Raw genomic sequence first — 17214 nt, 5'->3', positions numbered from 1 at the left:
TAAAAAAAAATAGTCCATATACTGATATAATCTAAGTCATAGAGCCACTCTCCTCCTGGCAGACTTAATTTCTGGCTCTCACAAACAGAAGCCACAATCCCACAGGCCGTGTGTGCACAATCTGGCTTCTGCCTATAGCAGCTCCCTCCAGCACAGATGGCTCTCTCCACAGAGATGCCTTCTGGGGGAGATTCTGTGTCTCAATGAAAAAGGGAAAAGGAAAGCTGACTACTTCAGGAGGCCAAGCGAACTGGATGTACAGTTTCAAATTGAAAAGGTGGGCCCATGGGGCGCCTGGGTGGCTCAGTGGGTTAAGCCACTGCCTTCGGCTCAGGTCATGATCTCAGGGTCCTGGGATCGAGTCCCACATCAGGCTCTCTGCTCAGCAGGGGGCCTGCTTCCCTTCCTCTCTCTGTGATCTCTTCCCTTCCTCTCTCCTACTGTGATCTCTCTCTGTCAAATAAATAAATAAAATCTTAAAAAAAAAAAAAAAGAAAAGAAAAGGTGGGCCCAGGGCAGTCTCATCTCCCCAGCCACACATTCCCGGAAGGTTAAATGGTTAGCCCTCCTAAGCGGCTGTCAAAACCCATGGAGCTCTTACACCACCAAGGAGGGCAGGTCTTGCTCAAAGTCAGCTTTCAGTTCTGAGCAGCAGGTGAAGTCTGAGACTATGTAGGTCTTATAAAGACAAGGACAGATGCTAACTGGTGTGCAGTAAGTGTTAACTAACAGGCACTGAGCTAAGCATTGACCTTAATGACAACTCTACGCAGGGGGATTAGGACGATTCCATTTGGGAGGGTAATGGGAGGCTCAGATGGTACAGCTTGCACAAGACCCCATGGCTGGGCCCACCCATGCATGCTGCACCACTCCAGCATCCCATGGTCACAGCATTCCCGGCGATCTTACCACTTTCCACAAGTTCTATGGGTTCTGCTTCCAAGGCCATCTCAGGGGTGGAGGCTGCTTCCCGAGTTCGCTTCTGGGCTTGTCTAGAATTTACTGTGCCACCACGACGCTTTCTCTGAGGGTATCCAGGTAAAGAAACAGTCACATGAACTCCCGACTGATACAACTTCAAGAAGAATAAAAGGTCAACATGGGAATGGCTCAATTCATCAACAAGAGTAAGGACCATGGGGCACCTGGGTGGCTGTCAGTTAATGCTCAGGTCATGATCCTGGGGTCCTGGGACTGAGCCCTGTGTTGGGCTCCCTGCTAAGCGGGGAGCCTGCTTCTCCCTCTCCCTATGCCCCTCCCCAAGCTTCTCTCAAATAAATAAAAAAAAAACCTTAAAAAAAAAAAAAAGGTAGAAAAAGTAGGAGACCAGTGAGGCAACCTGAGATAATGGGTCCTTTCAAAACTTGACATTCTAGGAGCACCTGGTTGATATAATCGGTTAAGTGTCTGACTCCTGATTGTGGCTCAGGTCATGATTTCAGGGTTGTGAGATCAAGCCTGGCATCGGGCTCTGTGCTGAGTGAGGAACCTGCCTGAAATTCTCTCTCCCTCTGCCCCCTCCCCTCTTTAAAAACAGTAACAACAAAAACAAAACTTGACATTCCAGAATACTGAATATTTAAAGAGAAATAATCCTAAACATAAAGTGAATATAAACCCTATAAAATAAAACTTCTGTTGCATCAAACTATTGGTCTGTCAAAAGTACCTGACACACTATACTACACATCTCCACAGGAGCCTCTGACCCCGGTCAGGACTTGGCCAGAAACCCCTTCTTTTCACCAAAAGTCGCAGACCTGTCCTCCTTGGATGTGTATTTGGTCTCATTGAGGCCTTTTTGTTGTTTCAACCCCAAGACCCTCAGTTTCCCACATTTCCAACCACTGTAGAAAGTAGGTCTTGTCTTTGGGAATCCATCAACATTTAGGGTACTCATCAGTGCAGTTCACAACCTCACAACCATGGCCCTGAGCTCAAAGAACCAAAGTTCCCAGTGGCCACCCAGGAGCCCTGCCTTCTGGAAGGCTCAAGCTCTCAGCCAGCGGATGTGCAGTCCAAACTCCCTGCCAGCTGCCCCCCACACCCTTGGGACCTGCTTCCCGGCATGCACCGGCACTTCTGACCAGGCTGGCCCTGAAACGCAGGGGGAGAACATGCCTCGTATGGCCTTCCTCAAAGGAGAACCAACCGCCCACCTGACCCTGTCACCTTGTTGTTCCCACCCTGCATGGCCCCAGCCAATCCCGGCCCTCTGTGTTTCTGGTTCTCACTGCCACTGGGCGCACTGATGCTCTGAACTGGGGTGGCAACTTCTCAGCACTCGGAAGTGCCAAGTACTGAACACAGACACAGGAGGCCAGCACGACCCAACCTCCTTGCACACTCTACTAAGCACTATGTCTCCAGAAACTGTGGAAGGACAGACACTGCTGGCAAGATGTGCACAAGACCTAAGGGCACCCACCACTTAGCACAACACGTACTGCCCAGCCAAGAGAGAGACGCCTGACTCTTGCTGTATTCCAGCCATGCCTCAGCAGCAAATGGCAGCTTGGGGAGTGTTGGAAATTAAGATTTGGGCTTAGCAACTTTCCATGGATCTAAGGAGCAGAGAACTATCTCCAAGAGGGCCCACGGACAAGCGGCCACAGTAGTTCTAAGTTCTCCCTCCAGGAGCTGCTCTGTCCAGAGAGCTGCCACTCCAGCCTCAGCAGAGTCTATGGCCCAGTGTCTACCGGCGGCCCGAGCTGCCACCAGAAGACCAAGGCTACTTAAGTTTCCCCCCTTTCTCTCTGAAGTTGTCCTTCTATTTTCCTTCCTCTGCAAAGGACCACATGTTTCTTAGGAGATACTGCTGAATAGGACCCTTCATGCTCTGCCACAGCCACCTGCATGGTTTCTGGTCCCCTCTGAGGGAGGCAAGCAGCAGCCATGCACCCTGACCAAAGTCTAGGTGCTGGACTCGGCATATCCCGCCATGGGCACTAGAGCAACGTGTGCTCTCAAGGCCACGACCCCTACCCTACACCCCATAGCAATCCTCTTCCCCAGCAGCTCTCTCGTCCCTTCCATGACTGGACTACACAGTTCTCCCTCTCCTCACCTGGCCAATTCTTACACAGCTTTCAAAAACCTATGCAAATTTGATCTCCATTATAAGGCTATCCCTCACCCTCCTAGGACGACCATCTCAGGATTCAGGACCATCTCAGGATTCAGTACCCTCCCCCTAGCCCTCCACCCCCCACAACCCCACCTCCCTCTCCATCCACATTCCCCAGAGGGCAAGGGTGCAGGGGACTGCTAGTGCAGGGCCAGCCTCCAGAAACCCTAAAACACTGGCGGACATTTTCCCCGCTGCCCTGTTACTCTCAGTGTGGCCATCCCCCTCTGCACTAGCAGGAGAGGGTCACAGCTTTCAATTCAAACTGACCATGTAAGTGATTTATGCCATTCTGAGGAAGTTTAGCCAATTTCTTAACAGTCAAGTAAGAGGTTACATTGCTCTGTCTAACCAGATCCTACCTGGGCAAGCCATTGGCTTCAGAGAGAAGGTGCCCAGACTCAGGACATCTGTTTCCTTACAAGTGAGCTGCAGGGGCAATCTGCAGATAAGGAGCCAAGGTAGGGAGTCACCTGCCTTTTAAAAGGGCAGGTCCAGGGAAGCAAAGGCCCTTTTGTATAGAAGTATCAACAGCAAGCTCCGAGCACATGAGGGACTGGGACTGGTCAGGATGAGGAGCACCTGGGGGCAGTGAGTGGAAGCTATAGGGTTTCTATGGCAGTTCAGTTTCACCTGCCTGCACACGCATGGCACCTCTGGAGCCTGGGGAGAGAATACAAGTCTGCCTTTTCACAGCTGGGCCACCTGATATGAATCAGTATCTCAGAAAACAGCTGTTTTGAGTTTAGATCATCTGAGCAACTTGATCAGCAGGGAATAAGCTACAGAGGAGACCTTCAGGCAATCTTCTCTGGAGCTCAAGGGGCTCCAGGGAACACCTGTTACAAGGCACGGCCTCTGCAGTCTGATGAAAGCTCACAACATATGTACCGACTTTGGTCACTTGGTGTAAGAAAACTCTCACGAAGGATCACTAATTACCACTGTGCTCATACTGGGCCAAAAACTACACAGGGGGAAAGGAAAGAGAAGGGAAAATGTACACTAGGTTGTAAAGGATTCAATAAACCAGGGTCCTGACATTTCCACGACACCAACAGCTGCTCTGGGGATAGAAAATTCCTGAATCCGCAGCTATTACTGTGTCTTTAGGACACCACCCAAAACAGCAGACTCCTCCAGATAACTACATCTGTAGCTGCCCACAGCCCTGCACACTTTCCTTCGAGAACAAGGGTTACTTAGAGCACCTTTATGATATTCTCATTAACGTGCCCTAAGGAATAAGGTAGCTGCTTAGCCTCAAAAATAAAATTCACAAGTGGGCACCTTGGTGGTGCAGTTGGTTAAATGTCTGACTTGGGCTCAGGTTGTGATCTCAGGGTCCTGGGATCAAGCTCCATGTCTGACTCCCCAAGCAGGGTCGAGTTTGCTCCTCTGCTCTCCCCCCCACACTCCTAGGCACATTCTCACAAATAAGAAAAACAATAAAATCTTTAAGAAGAAAATTCACAAGCTGATAAAACTCACAGTACTCATTGTGCTCTTTGACTCCACCCTACAGAGAAGGAAGGAACCTATACAGAGGTTAGCAAGGAAGCTGAAAGTTGCCTGCTCTCAACTTCTCACACCCGTCGATTAGTCATCCTCTGGCGAGCATAGCTATTTGCAGCCAAGTAGATTTCCAGTATCTCGAAGTCCTGAAAAACAAGGAAAGTATTAAGGTGATAAATGCTCCCATCTGCATCATCAACAACAAAGCTCAGTCTGACCCTTTACGAGTACTTTGCTGAATACTCCATGCAAACTCACGTGCTTGCTTGAGGTTTTCTTGGGAAGCAAGCCCTCTTATAGAGCACTGGGCCACCGGGTCCCGAAGCCTGAGCTCAGACTCGTTATGCCCCCACCTCTCTTCTTTCTGGCTGTTCACACCCTTCCAGAGTCCTGTGCCAGCTGCTGGGAAAAGGCAAGAGAATCTGAACTGCCACACATAACCTCGTGGACTCCTTGCAACCAGGAGGGCATGGAGTTTGAGGCCAGAGCAGAGCCCAGGTCCTCTGGCTCTTTCCACAACTTCACCACTGCCCTCTGGAGGAGCTGATAATTTAAAGGAGGAGACGAGAGTCACCTGCCCTGATTCACTCTGCATGCCTAGCTGAGACTTCTGTCACTGGCAACAGGCGAGTCAGGTATAACCAAGAAACTGTGGACTGGGAAGCTAAGTGGGAGGTTCCAGGAAGGGCAGACAAAGCAGCAAGTGAAGAGGCTGCTAGAGAACTAAAAGGCCCTTGGACTTCAAGGGCCTCCCACTGGGAAGTGGCAGCTACCTACGTTAAGTTGTGTCAGAGATGCAGTGGAAAAGGGAGCACATGAGAAGCAAAAACATGGAAGTCAGAAGCCAGGAGTCAGGGTGTTATCAGGGTACAAGGGGCAAAGCTGGCTTCTGGTGGGGGAAGCCCTGAGCACTGGGCAAGGCTAGGGACTCAGGGAGAATCAGAACAAGGAGGAGGCTCTGCAGACACCCACCCTGGGCAGTAGTGCTCTGGACAAGGACAGGGGTTCTCAAACTTCTGCACCAGCCTCAGCAGGTCTGGGATGGGACTCAAAATTTTGCCTTTCTCACAAGTTCTGAGGCAATGCCAGTGGTGTTACCAAGGCCCCACCACAGGAACCAGTGGACTAAGACAAGGGCCCTGGACAGAAGGAGGTCTACTTGAGAGGCATGAAGACGGCAGGAAAGACAGGACCCCTCTTGAATCCATCCACCCTGTCATCCGCGCAGCTGCTACCTCTTCCTATCAGATCTCCCGCCTCCCAGTGCCCCTTCAACCCTACCACCAACACAGCTTTCTAACACACACACAGCTGACCACAGAGCATGACAGTTGGGACTGGTCAGGCACCTCCAAACCCCTACTTGTGCCCTTGAGCTAAGCACCAAACTCTGTGCCCTATTTCTAAGACGACAAAACAGCAGCACCTATCGCAGCAGGTGTGTGTGGACTATGGGAGCTGGCAGAGCACCCAGAATGGTGCTGCAGTCTAAAGGCTCAATGGCTGTGGGCTGATGTCCCTGACTCACTCCTCGAGCACTGCCTGGGGCACAGCTCCACCCCTCTGCCCCACCCTGCTCCGGCCTGGCCTTAAGGACTGCTCCAGCTACTAACACAACACACCTAGTCGTCAACTCCCAGCCTAGCCTTGTGGAGGGAGGGAGGGAGGGCTGGCAGACAGCTCAGTACTGTAACTGTGGTACAGGAGCTAGGGGTAAGGAAACACACAGGCAAAGGCCAGGTTTTTCAGAAGCCTTCCTGACCCTACCCAGCCCCAGCCCGGCCTTTTTTCCCCAGAGAAGCCCCTCTAGAGGGACTACCCAGCCAGCTGAGCCTCCTTCTCTATTACCTGGTGGTCTGCAAGTGTCCCCATCTGCTCCCCTGCCACCTTCTTTTCCACTGTGACCCTGGCTGCTTCACAGGGATGACCTCTTCACGATGTCACTTTATTGGGGCACGTGTGGCTGGTAGGCAGCATGACATCTCCTGATGCCCACACCACAGGGCAGCAGGTGCTTCCACTCAAACCACACACATGTTCCCAAAGCAACATCTCAACCGGTAAGCCTTCCGCAGAGACTGGCATTCTGGGTAGAGGCTCAGGCTGGAAGGGACCAAGACTGCCCTCCTGCTGTGAATGGAGGGGGAGGTGCCATGACAGCCTCTTAGGACTCCCAGACCACTGAACTTTCTGGATTCTAATATCTGTGGATGTTTCGGATTCCAAGAAATATCTTACATTTGGGTATACATGCATGACGTAGCTATTTTGGCAAGTTATCCTTCTTATCTACCTCATGGTGTGTCTTAGAATTGAGAATCTTTGATAAAAATGTCACTGGCAGAGAAGGCAATCCATCTGCTGAACAATGGGAAATAATTTAATGCAAATCTCTGGCTTTGCCATAAGCCTCTTGCCTCCCACTTGGTTAATTTTTAGGCTTTCAAACATGGTTGTTAAAACCTAGTCTATGACTGTCCCAGAGGCACCCCAACTCCTTGGCCTGCACACCCTCTCTGCTCTCCAAAACCCCCCTCCTGCAGCCCCAGCAAGACCGCCTGGGAGCTCCCCTGGTGCGTTCTCACACTCCATGCCCAGGCCAGTCCAGCAATCCGTTCCAAATCCATTTGCTTCTTTTGGTTCTAGTAAGAGTTAGTGGTTAGAGGGCACAGGAAGTTGGAAGGCTGGCCTTAGAGAAATCTACCAGGGGGCTGGATTTCACCAGAAAATGGAGGTGGAAAGAAGAGGGTATTCCCAGATCGGTGTGGGGACGTGGAAATGCCATGTCTGAAACCAGGGTTGCAGGAAAGGTAGCCTTCACAGACTACAAAGTGTTCTGGATACTGCAGGGGATAGAGGACACCAGAATAACAAGACGACTAACCACAGCTGAAGCCCAGACATTCCTTGAACTATGTGAAAATACTGCTTTCCAACACAGTTCATGTAATAGTTCCATCACCCAGTAAGAGGAAAGGTATTATTAAGGTTACCATTTTACTTTTTTAAAGATCTGAGAGAGAGCACACACCAGCGCACACACACACAAGCATGAGGACAGAGAATCCCAAGCAGACTATGTGCTGAGCGCAAGCCCAACGTGGAAATCAACCTCACAGCCAAGATCATGACCTAAGCCGAAACAAGAGTCAGGCACTTAACCCACTAAGCCACCCAGGCACCCTAAGGTTACCATTTAACCTGCCCAAAGTTCAGAACTACAGTGGCCTAGATTTAAACCAGGACAGTGTGACAGCAGAACCCACACTATTAAATAAATACCATGCCAGAATAAAATGTATTATTGTAGAAACAATTTGGAAAATGGATGTTTTCCAGGTTTTCAAATTTACTTCGTGCAGGGAGAAAGTCCTTCCAACAATAATACCATCACTCCATCTCAGCAGATGGCCCACAATCCTTTGGTTTCCAAGGCAAACCCTGTAGTTATTCAGCATGTCCAAAGTGTGAGGGCAGGGCACAGTCTACTTTGTACCTAGCTAATCCTGTGTTTAGACACTCATGTTTACTGAAGCAAACAATGACTCAGAGATGAGAGTGGGGGTGGTGAATGGTGTCCCTGCCACTAAGAAAGACCCAGGGTAGCACATGGGACTAGGAATGGCCAGGAAGACCAGAGGCTAGGAATTCCGAAACCTCTGATAGGAGGGTTAAGAACAATTCACACCAGCTGATTAAAGAGCAGGAGTGGGGAATCTGGGTGGCTCAAGTCTGTTAAACATCTGCCTTTGGTTCAGGTGGTGATCCGGGGGTCCTGGAATCAAGTCCCATGTCAGGCTTCCTGCTCAGCGGGAAGTCTGCTTCTCCCTCTCCCTCAAATAAATAAAACCTTAAAAAGAGAGAGAGAGAGAGCAGGAGTGATGCAATAATGAACCAGGGAAGGGAGAAAACAAACAGGTTTTGAGGGTAGATGGTTTTAGTCTAAGAAATGCTGCCTATGGGATATCTAGGTAGAAAGGTGTAAAGGCAGCTGCAACACTCAGAAGAGAGATAACTGAGTAAAGGAAGAGATTTCAGGATCTCTGTGTGAAACTGGGAAGTCAGGTAGAGCAAGATGAGCCTATGAAAAGAATAAAAAGTCAGAGAAAGCTTTGAGAGAACCTTGAAGGCACTGGTCAGACAAACCTGGCATACCAAGGAGGTAGCAGCAATCAACCGGCAGAAGAGCTAGAGTGAGGCCGGTGAGGCAACCACAGGAAGCCAGCCACTGGTGACCCAGCAAGTGCAGGCCCAGTGATAGGAGTTACTCAAGAAACAAACAGGGTGGGGAGCACCTGGGTGGCTCAGTTGGTTGGGTGTCTGTCTCCTGCTCAGGTCATGGTCCCAGGGTTCTGGGATCAAGTCCTACATCGGGGTCCCTGCTAAGTGGGGAGCCTGCTTCTCCCTCTGCCTGGTGCTCCACACCTGCTGGTGTGTGTTCTCTCTCTCTCTGACAAATAAGAAAAGAAACAAACAAATAAACCAACCCAGGTGGTACTGGGGTGCACAGAAGGGAACAATGCCCTAGATGAGGACTGTGTGGGTTGCGTGAGAGAAGAGAATACAGTAAAGATGAATGGTTGGATCATAACTTGCTCCCTACCCCACACCTCAAAGGCAAGACAACCAGAGGTTTCAGAGATCTGTGTTTAGAGATCCTGTCACCTCTGGGCTCTGATGGCCAATGGGAGACTGATCAAGTCAGAAGGCAGACCAAGAGGAAGAAGGGAGACCAAAAGAATCCCAGGCAAGAAGAAAGCTGTGTGGCTCGGAGCAGGCGGTGGCAGAGCGTGAGAGCCCAGACTGCCCTTCAGGAGGGAGCTAATGAGGCCAGTGCAGACTGAACGGTGCACTCAATCATTCTATCCCTGTTAGACAGAGATGAGGTTTTTCCCATGAAGTCATCACAGACACTACAGAGGATGACCCCCCAACTCTCACAAGAGTGACACACGTCATCACATATGTGGCACATGTCTACAGACAAAACAGCTAGAAACAGTTCAAAAGGCAGGAAGTGTGGGACTGGAGCTGGTTCTCCAGCAACCGAGGAAAGGGACTAGTCTGCAGGGTGCCCAAGAGAGATCTAGGATGAGCAGCTCTGTCCAGCCCAGGCACAAGGAGCCCTCCCTCGTGACACGCAGGGCAGCCAAGACTGACACAATTAACCACAGACACCTGAGACCTAACTCTCCACATGGGTTCCACAACCACCAAGCAATTTTTTTTTTTAAGATTTTATTTATTTGACAGACAGAGATCACAAGTAGGCAGAAAGGCAGGCAGAGAGAGAGGGGAAGCAGGCTCCCTGCTGAGCAGAGAGTCCAATGCGGGGCTCGATCCCAGGACCCTGAGATCATGACCTGAACCGAAGGCAGAGGCTTAACCCACTGAGCCACCCAGGCACCCCTCTGTGAGTCCTTCTGTGGGGATAGAGGATGTACAGACAATGACAAGGCAGTTCTCATTATAAACTCGTAAATGGCCACTCTGAGACACATGGGCCGTCTCCTCTGAGTGTGAATGAGCTAGCCAGGGCAACCTCTCTATACCAGCATGGTTAAAGCAGATAGAAGCAAAAATCTATAAAATTTCATCAGGAAATGCCAATTTATCAGATACTGGCTAGTATGATTGCCTATCCCTCCCCTTCTAAAACCATAAACACATAATCATTACCATGTTATTTTAAGTACTTCCCTAAATGGAATTTCAAAAAGTAGAATTACAAAACGTGTTAAAAAGGAAGACTATAGGGGCACCTGGGTGGCTCAGTGGGTTGAGCCTCTGCCTTCAGCTCAGGTCAGGATCTCAGGGTTCCGGGATCCACATTGGGCTTTCTGCTCAACAGGGAGCCTGCTTCCCCGTCTCTCTGCCTGCTGCTCTGCCTACTTGTGATCCCTCTTTCTCTGTCAAATAAATAAATAAAATCATTTTTAAAAAAGACTATATTAAAGGCTGTTGTGTACTGCCCAGCTACTTAAAAAAAAAAAAAAAAAAGACTTAATAAGAGAGAGAGACACTTTATTTGAAAGACTTGGGGAGGGGCAGAGGGAAAGACAGAAGCCAACTCCCTGCTGAGCAGGGAGCCCGCCAGGAAGCAGGTGGGCTTCCCAAAATCCCAAGATGCTGAGATCCTGACCAGAGCCAAAAGCAGACACTTAACCGAATGAGCCAACCAGGATCCCCTCCCACCCAATTACTTTTGTAAAAAATGTCAAAAACACCCAAAGCTGGGGTGCCTGAGTGGTTCAGGTGGTTAAGTGTCTACCTTCAGCTCAGCTCACAATCCTGGAGTCCCAGGATGGAGCCCAACACTAGGCTCTCTGCTCAGTGGGTAGTCTGTTTCACCTTCTCCTCCTTCCCCCTCTCATGTGCATGATGCACACACGTGCTCTCTCAAATAAATAAAATCTTAAAAACAAAACCAAACAAACAAAAAACCCCATAAACCCAACCCAAGGCTGTTGGCAATGTACCACTGCCCAGTACAGCCTGCCCTCCTGGGGAAGTGAGCATGAGCATTAAAAGTTGCCAATAAACTTTGACATCAAAACTTTTTTTTTAAAATTTAGAGATTTTATTCATTTATTTGACAGAGATCACAAGTAGGCAGAGAGGCAGGGGGGGGTGGGGGTGGGGGAGGAAACAGGCTCCCTGCTGAGCAGAGAGCCTGATGAGGGGCTCAATCCCAGGACCCTGGGATCACGACTTGAGCCAGAGGCAGAGGCTTTAACTCACTGAGCCACCCAGGCGCCCTGGTCAAAGTTTTTTTTTTAAATACAGTAAGTTCTACTCCCAATGTGGGGCTTGAACTCATGACCCCGAGATCAAGAGTCACGTTTTCTACCAACTAAGCCAGCCCAGCATCCCTCCAAAGCTTTTTATTTTTAAGATTATTTTAGAGAGAGAGCAAGAGAGAGTATACATGATGGGGGTGGTGCAAAGGGAGAAGGTGAGAATCTTAAGCAGTTTCCCCACTGAGCACAGAGCCCAACACGAGGCTCAATCTCACCACCCCGAAGTCATGACCTGAGCAGAAATCAAGAGTCAAAAACTTAACTGACTGAGCCACCCAGGGCCTCCCTCTGCCGAAGCTATCAACCTATCTAATAATCTGTTTATTATTAATTTTCAAAAGGATTTTATTTATTTGAGAGAGAGAGAGAGACAGCAAGAGAAGGAACACAAGCAGAGGGAGGGAGGAGAGAGAGGAGAAGCACGCTTCCCACAGAGCAGAGAGCCCAATGTGGGGCTCTATCCCAGGACCCTCAGTCTCTTTTCAACCGGAGTTGAAAAGAGACTTAATGACTGACAATCCAGGCGCCCCTGGCCGAAGCTTTTTAAATGGAACCTTGATGTCACTCTCACATCAAGAATAAGGCCTTCGTACTTAAGAAAAACATATACCTCTTGCTTGTCATACAATTGAGGATGCATGGTAAAGAGCCAGCAAACGCGTGGCTGGCTGTACAAGCCCTAGAGCCTGGCACAAATACTTGATCTCCCTGACTCAGTGTCACCATCTTTAATGTGGGAAAAATATCCTTTATTTTTGCAGCTCTTTTGCAAAACAATGATGCTGAATGAAAGTGCCCAGTACTGTTGTTCCTAGGACCCTGGAGACAACCCTGTTAGCCATTTTTTTTTTTTAAAGATTTTGTTTGTTTATTTATTTGACAGACAAAGATCACAAGTAGGCAGAGAGGCAGGCAGAGAGAGAGGAGGAAACAGGCTCCCTGCCGAGCAGAGAGCAGAGCCCGACGTGGGGCTCGATCCCAGGACTCCGGGATCACGACCTGAGCCGAAGGCAGAGGCTTTAACCCACTGAGCCACCCAGGCGCCCCCCTGTTAGCCATTTAATTAACGATTTATAGGTACCTGCTCTAGATCGGGCACCTCTCCAGGGACCAGAAATGCAGCAGTGAACAAAGAGAGATACTCATGGAGTACATATTCTAAGTGGAAAGGCAATCAGTAAGTTATGTAATAAATATGTCAGAAGAGCCAGAAACTGCAGTTCTTCCTACAAGTGGTAAGTGCTAGGGCGCCTGGGTGGGTGGCTCAGTTGGTTAAACCTCTGACTCGACTTCATTTCAGCTCAGGTCATGATCTCCTGAATGGTAAGATCAAGCCCAGTCTGAGCACTGCCTCAGGCCACATGCTCCATGGGGCTTCTGCCTGAAGAGTCCCCCTCTGCCCTGCCTCTCACTCTCTTGCCCTAAATTAATTAAACAAATCTTAAAAAACAAGCAAATGGTAAGTGCTACTGGATGAGAGCAAAGAAACCTTAATCTCAAGAAGAACTGAAATGAGCGTTTCCAGCTCTCAGTCATTTCCAGGAAAAGACTTGCTTGGTAGGATATAGCTTATCACTCCGCTTAGCCTTAGAGGGGGCTGAAAAGCCAGCACAGGGGTAGTAACAGGGCAGTCCCCTCCCAGTTATTTATTCCCAGAGGAGGCTTAGCAGCCTTGACTACTGGTCTCCCCTGAGATTTTTGCAGGAACTAGATGAAAGAAACTGACAAAAAATAAAGCAGCAGATTAGGCTTGGGGAGACAATACTCGGGTCTTTTCCCAAATTTATCTTATGACCCTGATGAAACTATGCCCAGCAATCAGCAAAGTCCCAGAGACCTGAAAGGAGTATCAGAACCAAGGGGCCATCACACCTGCTTGGAAGTTTATCAAAGAAAATTCTTTCCTTTTCTCCTAACACAGAGCCCATCAAGGACAGCCTTTTGTTTCTACTAGAGAAAAAGAACAGCTGTCCGGATACTGAGATGGATCTACTTCTTTGATTCAGGCCTTGAGATGCAAGGGTCAAGAATTAAGAGGGAACTGGGTGCCTGGGTAGCTCAGTGGGTTAAGCCACTGCCTTTGGCTCAGGTCATGATCCCAGTGTCCTGGGATCAAGTCCCACATCGGGCTCTTTGCTCAGCAGGGAGCCTGCTTCTCTCTCTGCCTCTCCCTGCCACTTTGCCTGCTTGTGCACTCTCTCTCTCTGACAAATACATAAATAAAATCTTAAAAAAAAAAAAAAAAATTAAGAGGGAACTTCAGTTTTTCAAAAATCTATGAAAAAAAAATCAACAAAAAGATTATTATTGAGCCTTAAAAATAAAATTCTGACACAGACTCCAACATGGATGAACACCGAAGACATTATGTTCGGGGAAAGAAGACACAATAGGACAAATAGTGTATAACTCCTCTTATCAGAGGTACTGAGAGGCATCAAATTCAGAGACAGAAAGTGGAATGGTGACTGCTAGGGGCAAGTAAGAAGGGAGAACAGGAAGTTGTTGTTTAATGAATACATAAGTTTCTGTCTGGGAAGGTAAAAAAAAAAAATTCTGCAGATGGATGTGGTGATGGTTGCACAAAACTGTGAATTTATTTAATGCCTTAATGAACCCCTAAAAGTGGTTCAAATGATCTGTTATATGTTTTACCACAATCAAAAATTAAAAATAAACTTCACCTAATATTCTTTTTCTAGACACTTTAAATAGCCAAGGTTTAGTCCATTACTCAGAAATGCTCTGCAGTGGACAGAGGCCCAGAAATATCTGTAAGGAATTAGCCTATACCTGGGTGGCTCAGTGGGTTAAGCTGCTGCCTTCGGCTCAGGTCATGATCTCAGGGTCCTGGGATAGAGTCCCACATCAGGCTCTCTGCTCAGCAGGGGGCCTGCTTCCCTCTCTCTCTCTCTGCCTGCCTCTCTATCTACTTGTGATTTCTCTCTGTCAAATAAATAAAAATTTTAAAAAATCTTAAAAAAAAAAAAAAAAGGAATTCGCCTATAGCAGGATCTCAGTCTCTCCCATCCATGCCCTGGGATCCCCAGGACACACCTATGTTTCCAACACAGCCAAAGCAGACCAGGGCTCCTCCTCTTCACAAAGAAACTGTTCTTATGAATTTCTCCATAGTTTTACATGCAGGATTATGAGGAACTCCCTCCAAACACTAGATTGATGTGTTGATGAAAACCCTGGGAGGGAACACCTTAATTCTCTAACAGCGGTGTCTGATAAGGTTTTATCACTAACTGATTTGGAGGATCTTATCTTTAAGACAAAAAGCTTTGGCAGGGCAAACGAAACATTCAAAAGAATGAAAAGACAGCCAACGGAATGGGAGAAGATATTTGCAAATGACAGAACAGAGAGCTGAACTAGTATCCAAAATCTATAAAAAGCAGATTCAACACTCAAAGAACAAACAATCCTATCAGGAAATGGGCAGAGGACACGAACAGACATTTCTGCAAAGACACACAAATGGCAAACAGACACATGAAAAAATGCTCAACATCACTCAGCATCAGGAAAATACAAACCAAAACCACAATGAGATGCCACCTCACACCAGCCAGAATGACCAAAATTAACAAGTCAGGAAACAACAGATGTTGGAGAGCATGTGGAGAAAGGGGAACCCTCCTACACTGTTGGTGGGAATGCAAGCTGGTACAGCCAATCTGGAAAACAGTATGGAGGTTCCTTAAAATGTTGAAAACAGAGCTACCCTACGAACCAGAGACTGCACTACTGGGTATTTACCCCAAAAATACAAATGTAGTAATCCAAAGGAGCACATGCACCTTTATAGCAGCAATGTCCACAATAGCCAAACTATGGAAAGAACCCACATGTCCACTGACAGCTGAATGGATAAAGAAGATGTGGTATGTGTGTACACACACACACACCCAGGAATATTATGCAGCCATCAAAAAATGAAATCTTGGGGCGCCTGGGTGGCTCAGTGGGTTAAGCCGCTGCCTTCGGCTCAGGTCATGATCTCAGAGTCCTGGGATCAAGCCCTGCATCGGGCTCTCTGCTCAGCAGGGAGCCTCCTCTCACTCTGCCTGCCTCTGCCTTCTTGTGATCTCCATCTGTCAAATAAATAAAATCTTAAAAAAAAAAAAAAAAGAAATCCTGCCATTTGCAACAAAGTGGATGGAACTAAGGATATTATGCTAAGTGAAACAAGTCAATCAGAGCAAGACAATTACCATATGCTCTCACAAATCTGTGGAATTTAAGAAACAAAACAGAGGATCAAAGGAGAAGAGAGGAAAAATGAGGCAAGAGGAAACCAGGGAGGGAAACAAACCATGAGACTCTTAATCACAGTAAACAAACTGAAGGTTGCTGTAGGGGAAGGGAGTGGGGAATGGGATAACAAGGTAATAGACATTAAGGAGAGCACACATGATGCAATGAGTACTGAGTGTTATGTAAAACTAATAAATCAATGACCTCTACCTCTGAAGCCAATTAATACATTATATGTTAATGAACTGAATTTGAATTTAAAAACAAAAACAAAACCAAAACAGGGATACGTGTGTGAGAACAACCAGGAAGGTGTCAAAAGAAACCAAATCCAACCAACTCCTTCGGCTATTGCTCTGGGATACCCTCAAAGTAAAACTGAGTGGCTCTCTCCACCTGTCTGACCCCTAACCTAATATTTTTTAAAAATATTTTATTTATTTATTTATTTGACAGACAGCAATCATAAACAGGCAGAGAGAGAAGCAGGCTCCCTGCTGAGCAGAGAGCCCAACTCAGGGCTCGATCCCAGGACCTTAAGATCATGACCTGAGCCGAAGGCAGAGGCTCAACCCACTGAGCCACCCAGGTGCCCCTAATTTTTTTTTTCAGCCTTGGTGGCCTGGTGATACAAACAAGGCAATTCCTAGAGGCCAGGAGCAGGGGTGTGTCACAAAGGAAACCTAAGGATCTATCCTTCCAGAGGCTGCAAAGATATCAAAGACCAATGAAGCTATCAACCTCGGGTGCCAAGGCCATCAACAACTTCCCCCTCTTCCCTGGGACAAAAGTAACTGGCCACGTAACTCACAGGGGGCAGGCATGTTGGGTCTGTGTGGATGGTGCCTGAACATAGGGCCTACCAGAAAAAGCCACTTAGGAGGCTCAGATGCTTGTACTGAATCATGAACCTGGTTGGGGGGAGGGGGTGGAACTAAGAATAGCCAAGGCACAGGCCCTCCAGGTGGAGGGGGGGCAGGTGGTCAGAAGCTTACAAATGCGATTCCATGGTCTATAGGACAGCAAGGAGATGCAGAGCAGTGCCACACTGCGGCAGCTCCCTCATTTGCATACTTGGCTGGTCTTAAACAGCCCTCACCCAGGGATCCTCAACACAAGTCCTTCCCTTCCCCTCAAGGCAGATGCACAGGTGGGCTGGCTAAAGAATGCATGGACCCTGTCACCTAAGGGCTCGTCAAACCCAATTCTCTGGAGACACCAATCTTGGCAGTGGGATTCCATACCTGGGCCTGTGAGCAGCAGAAGCCCTAATCTAGAACTTCAACTCTCCTCTGACACTCTACCTAGGAAGTAAAATAGAAGTCAATGGTCCTTGTCCTCCAGGACAAATGTGGCAACTGGGATGCTTCATGAAGTATAGCAGGTTCCTGACTATGAAGGTAATGCTCTAACAGAGATGGAAAAGGGAAAAGGGGCCAGGGAAGTTAAAAGGCTTCACATGGGAGCTTAAAAAAATGACCAAGCTCCAAAAGGCCCAAAAAA

General features: G+C 48.2%; 1 protein-coding gene across 2 annotated transcripts in view; it reads right to left on the bottom strand.

Annotated features, from left to right (window-relative positions):
• The window catches only part of RNF4 (ring finger protein 4), a 36032-nt gene that overhangs the window by 14571 nt on the left and 4247 nt on the right, over nt 1-17214 (bottom strand). The window contains exons 1-3 of one of the 2 annotated variants that reach the window (XM_013045801.2): nt 4904-5044; nt 4622-4791; nt 913-1027 (exon numbers count right to left, since the gene is read on the bottom strand). In XM_013045801.2, coding sequence (XP_012901255.1) covers nt 913-1027; nt 4622-4630 — 124 coding nt within the window. In that variant the 5' untranslated portion in view covers nt 4631-4791; nt 4904-5044. Of the gene's footprint in view, nt 1-912; nt 1028-4621; nt 4792-4903; nt 5045-17214 lie in introns of those variants that run through there. The other variant, XM_013045800.2, reaches the window with a different exon arrangement.

This window comes from Mustela putorius, unplaced genomic scaffold, assembly GCF_011764305.1.
Source record: "Mustela putorius furo isolate JIRA1106 unplaced genomic scaffold, ASM1176430v1.1 tig00000083_pilon_pilon_pilon, whole genome shotgun sequence".
NCBI lineage: Eukaryota > Metazoa > Chordata > Mammalia > Carnivora > Mustelidae > Mustela > Mustela putorius.
Note: the sequence above shows the minus strand (reverse complement) of the source record. Positions and strands in the feature narration are given on the sequence as shown.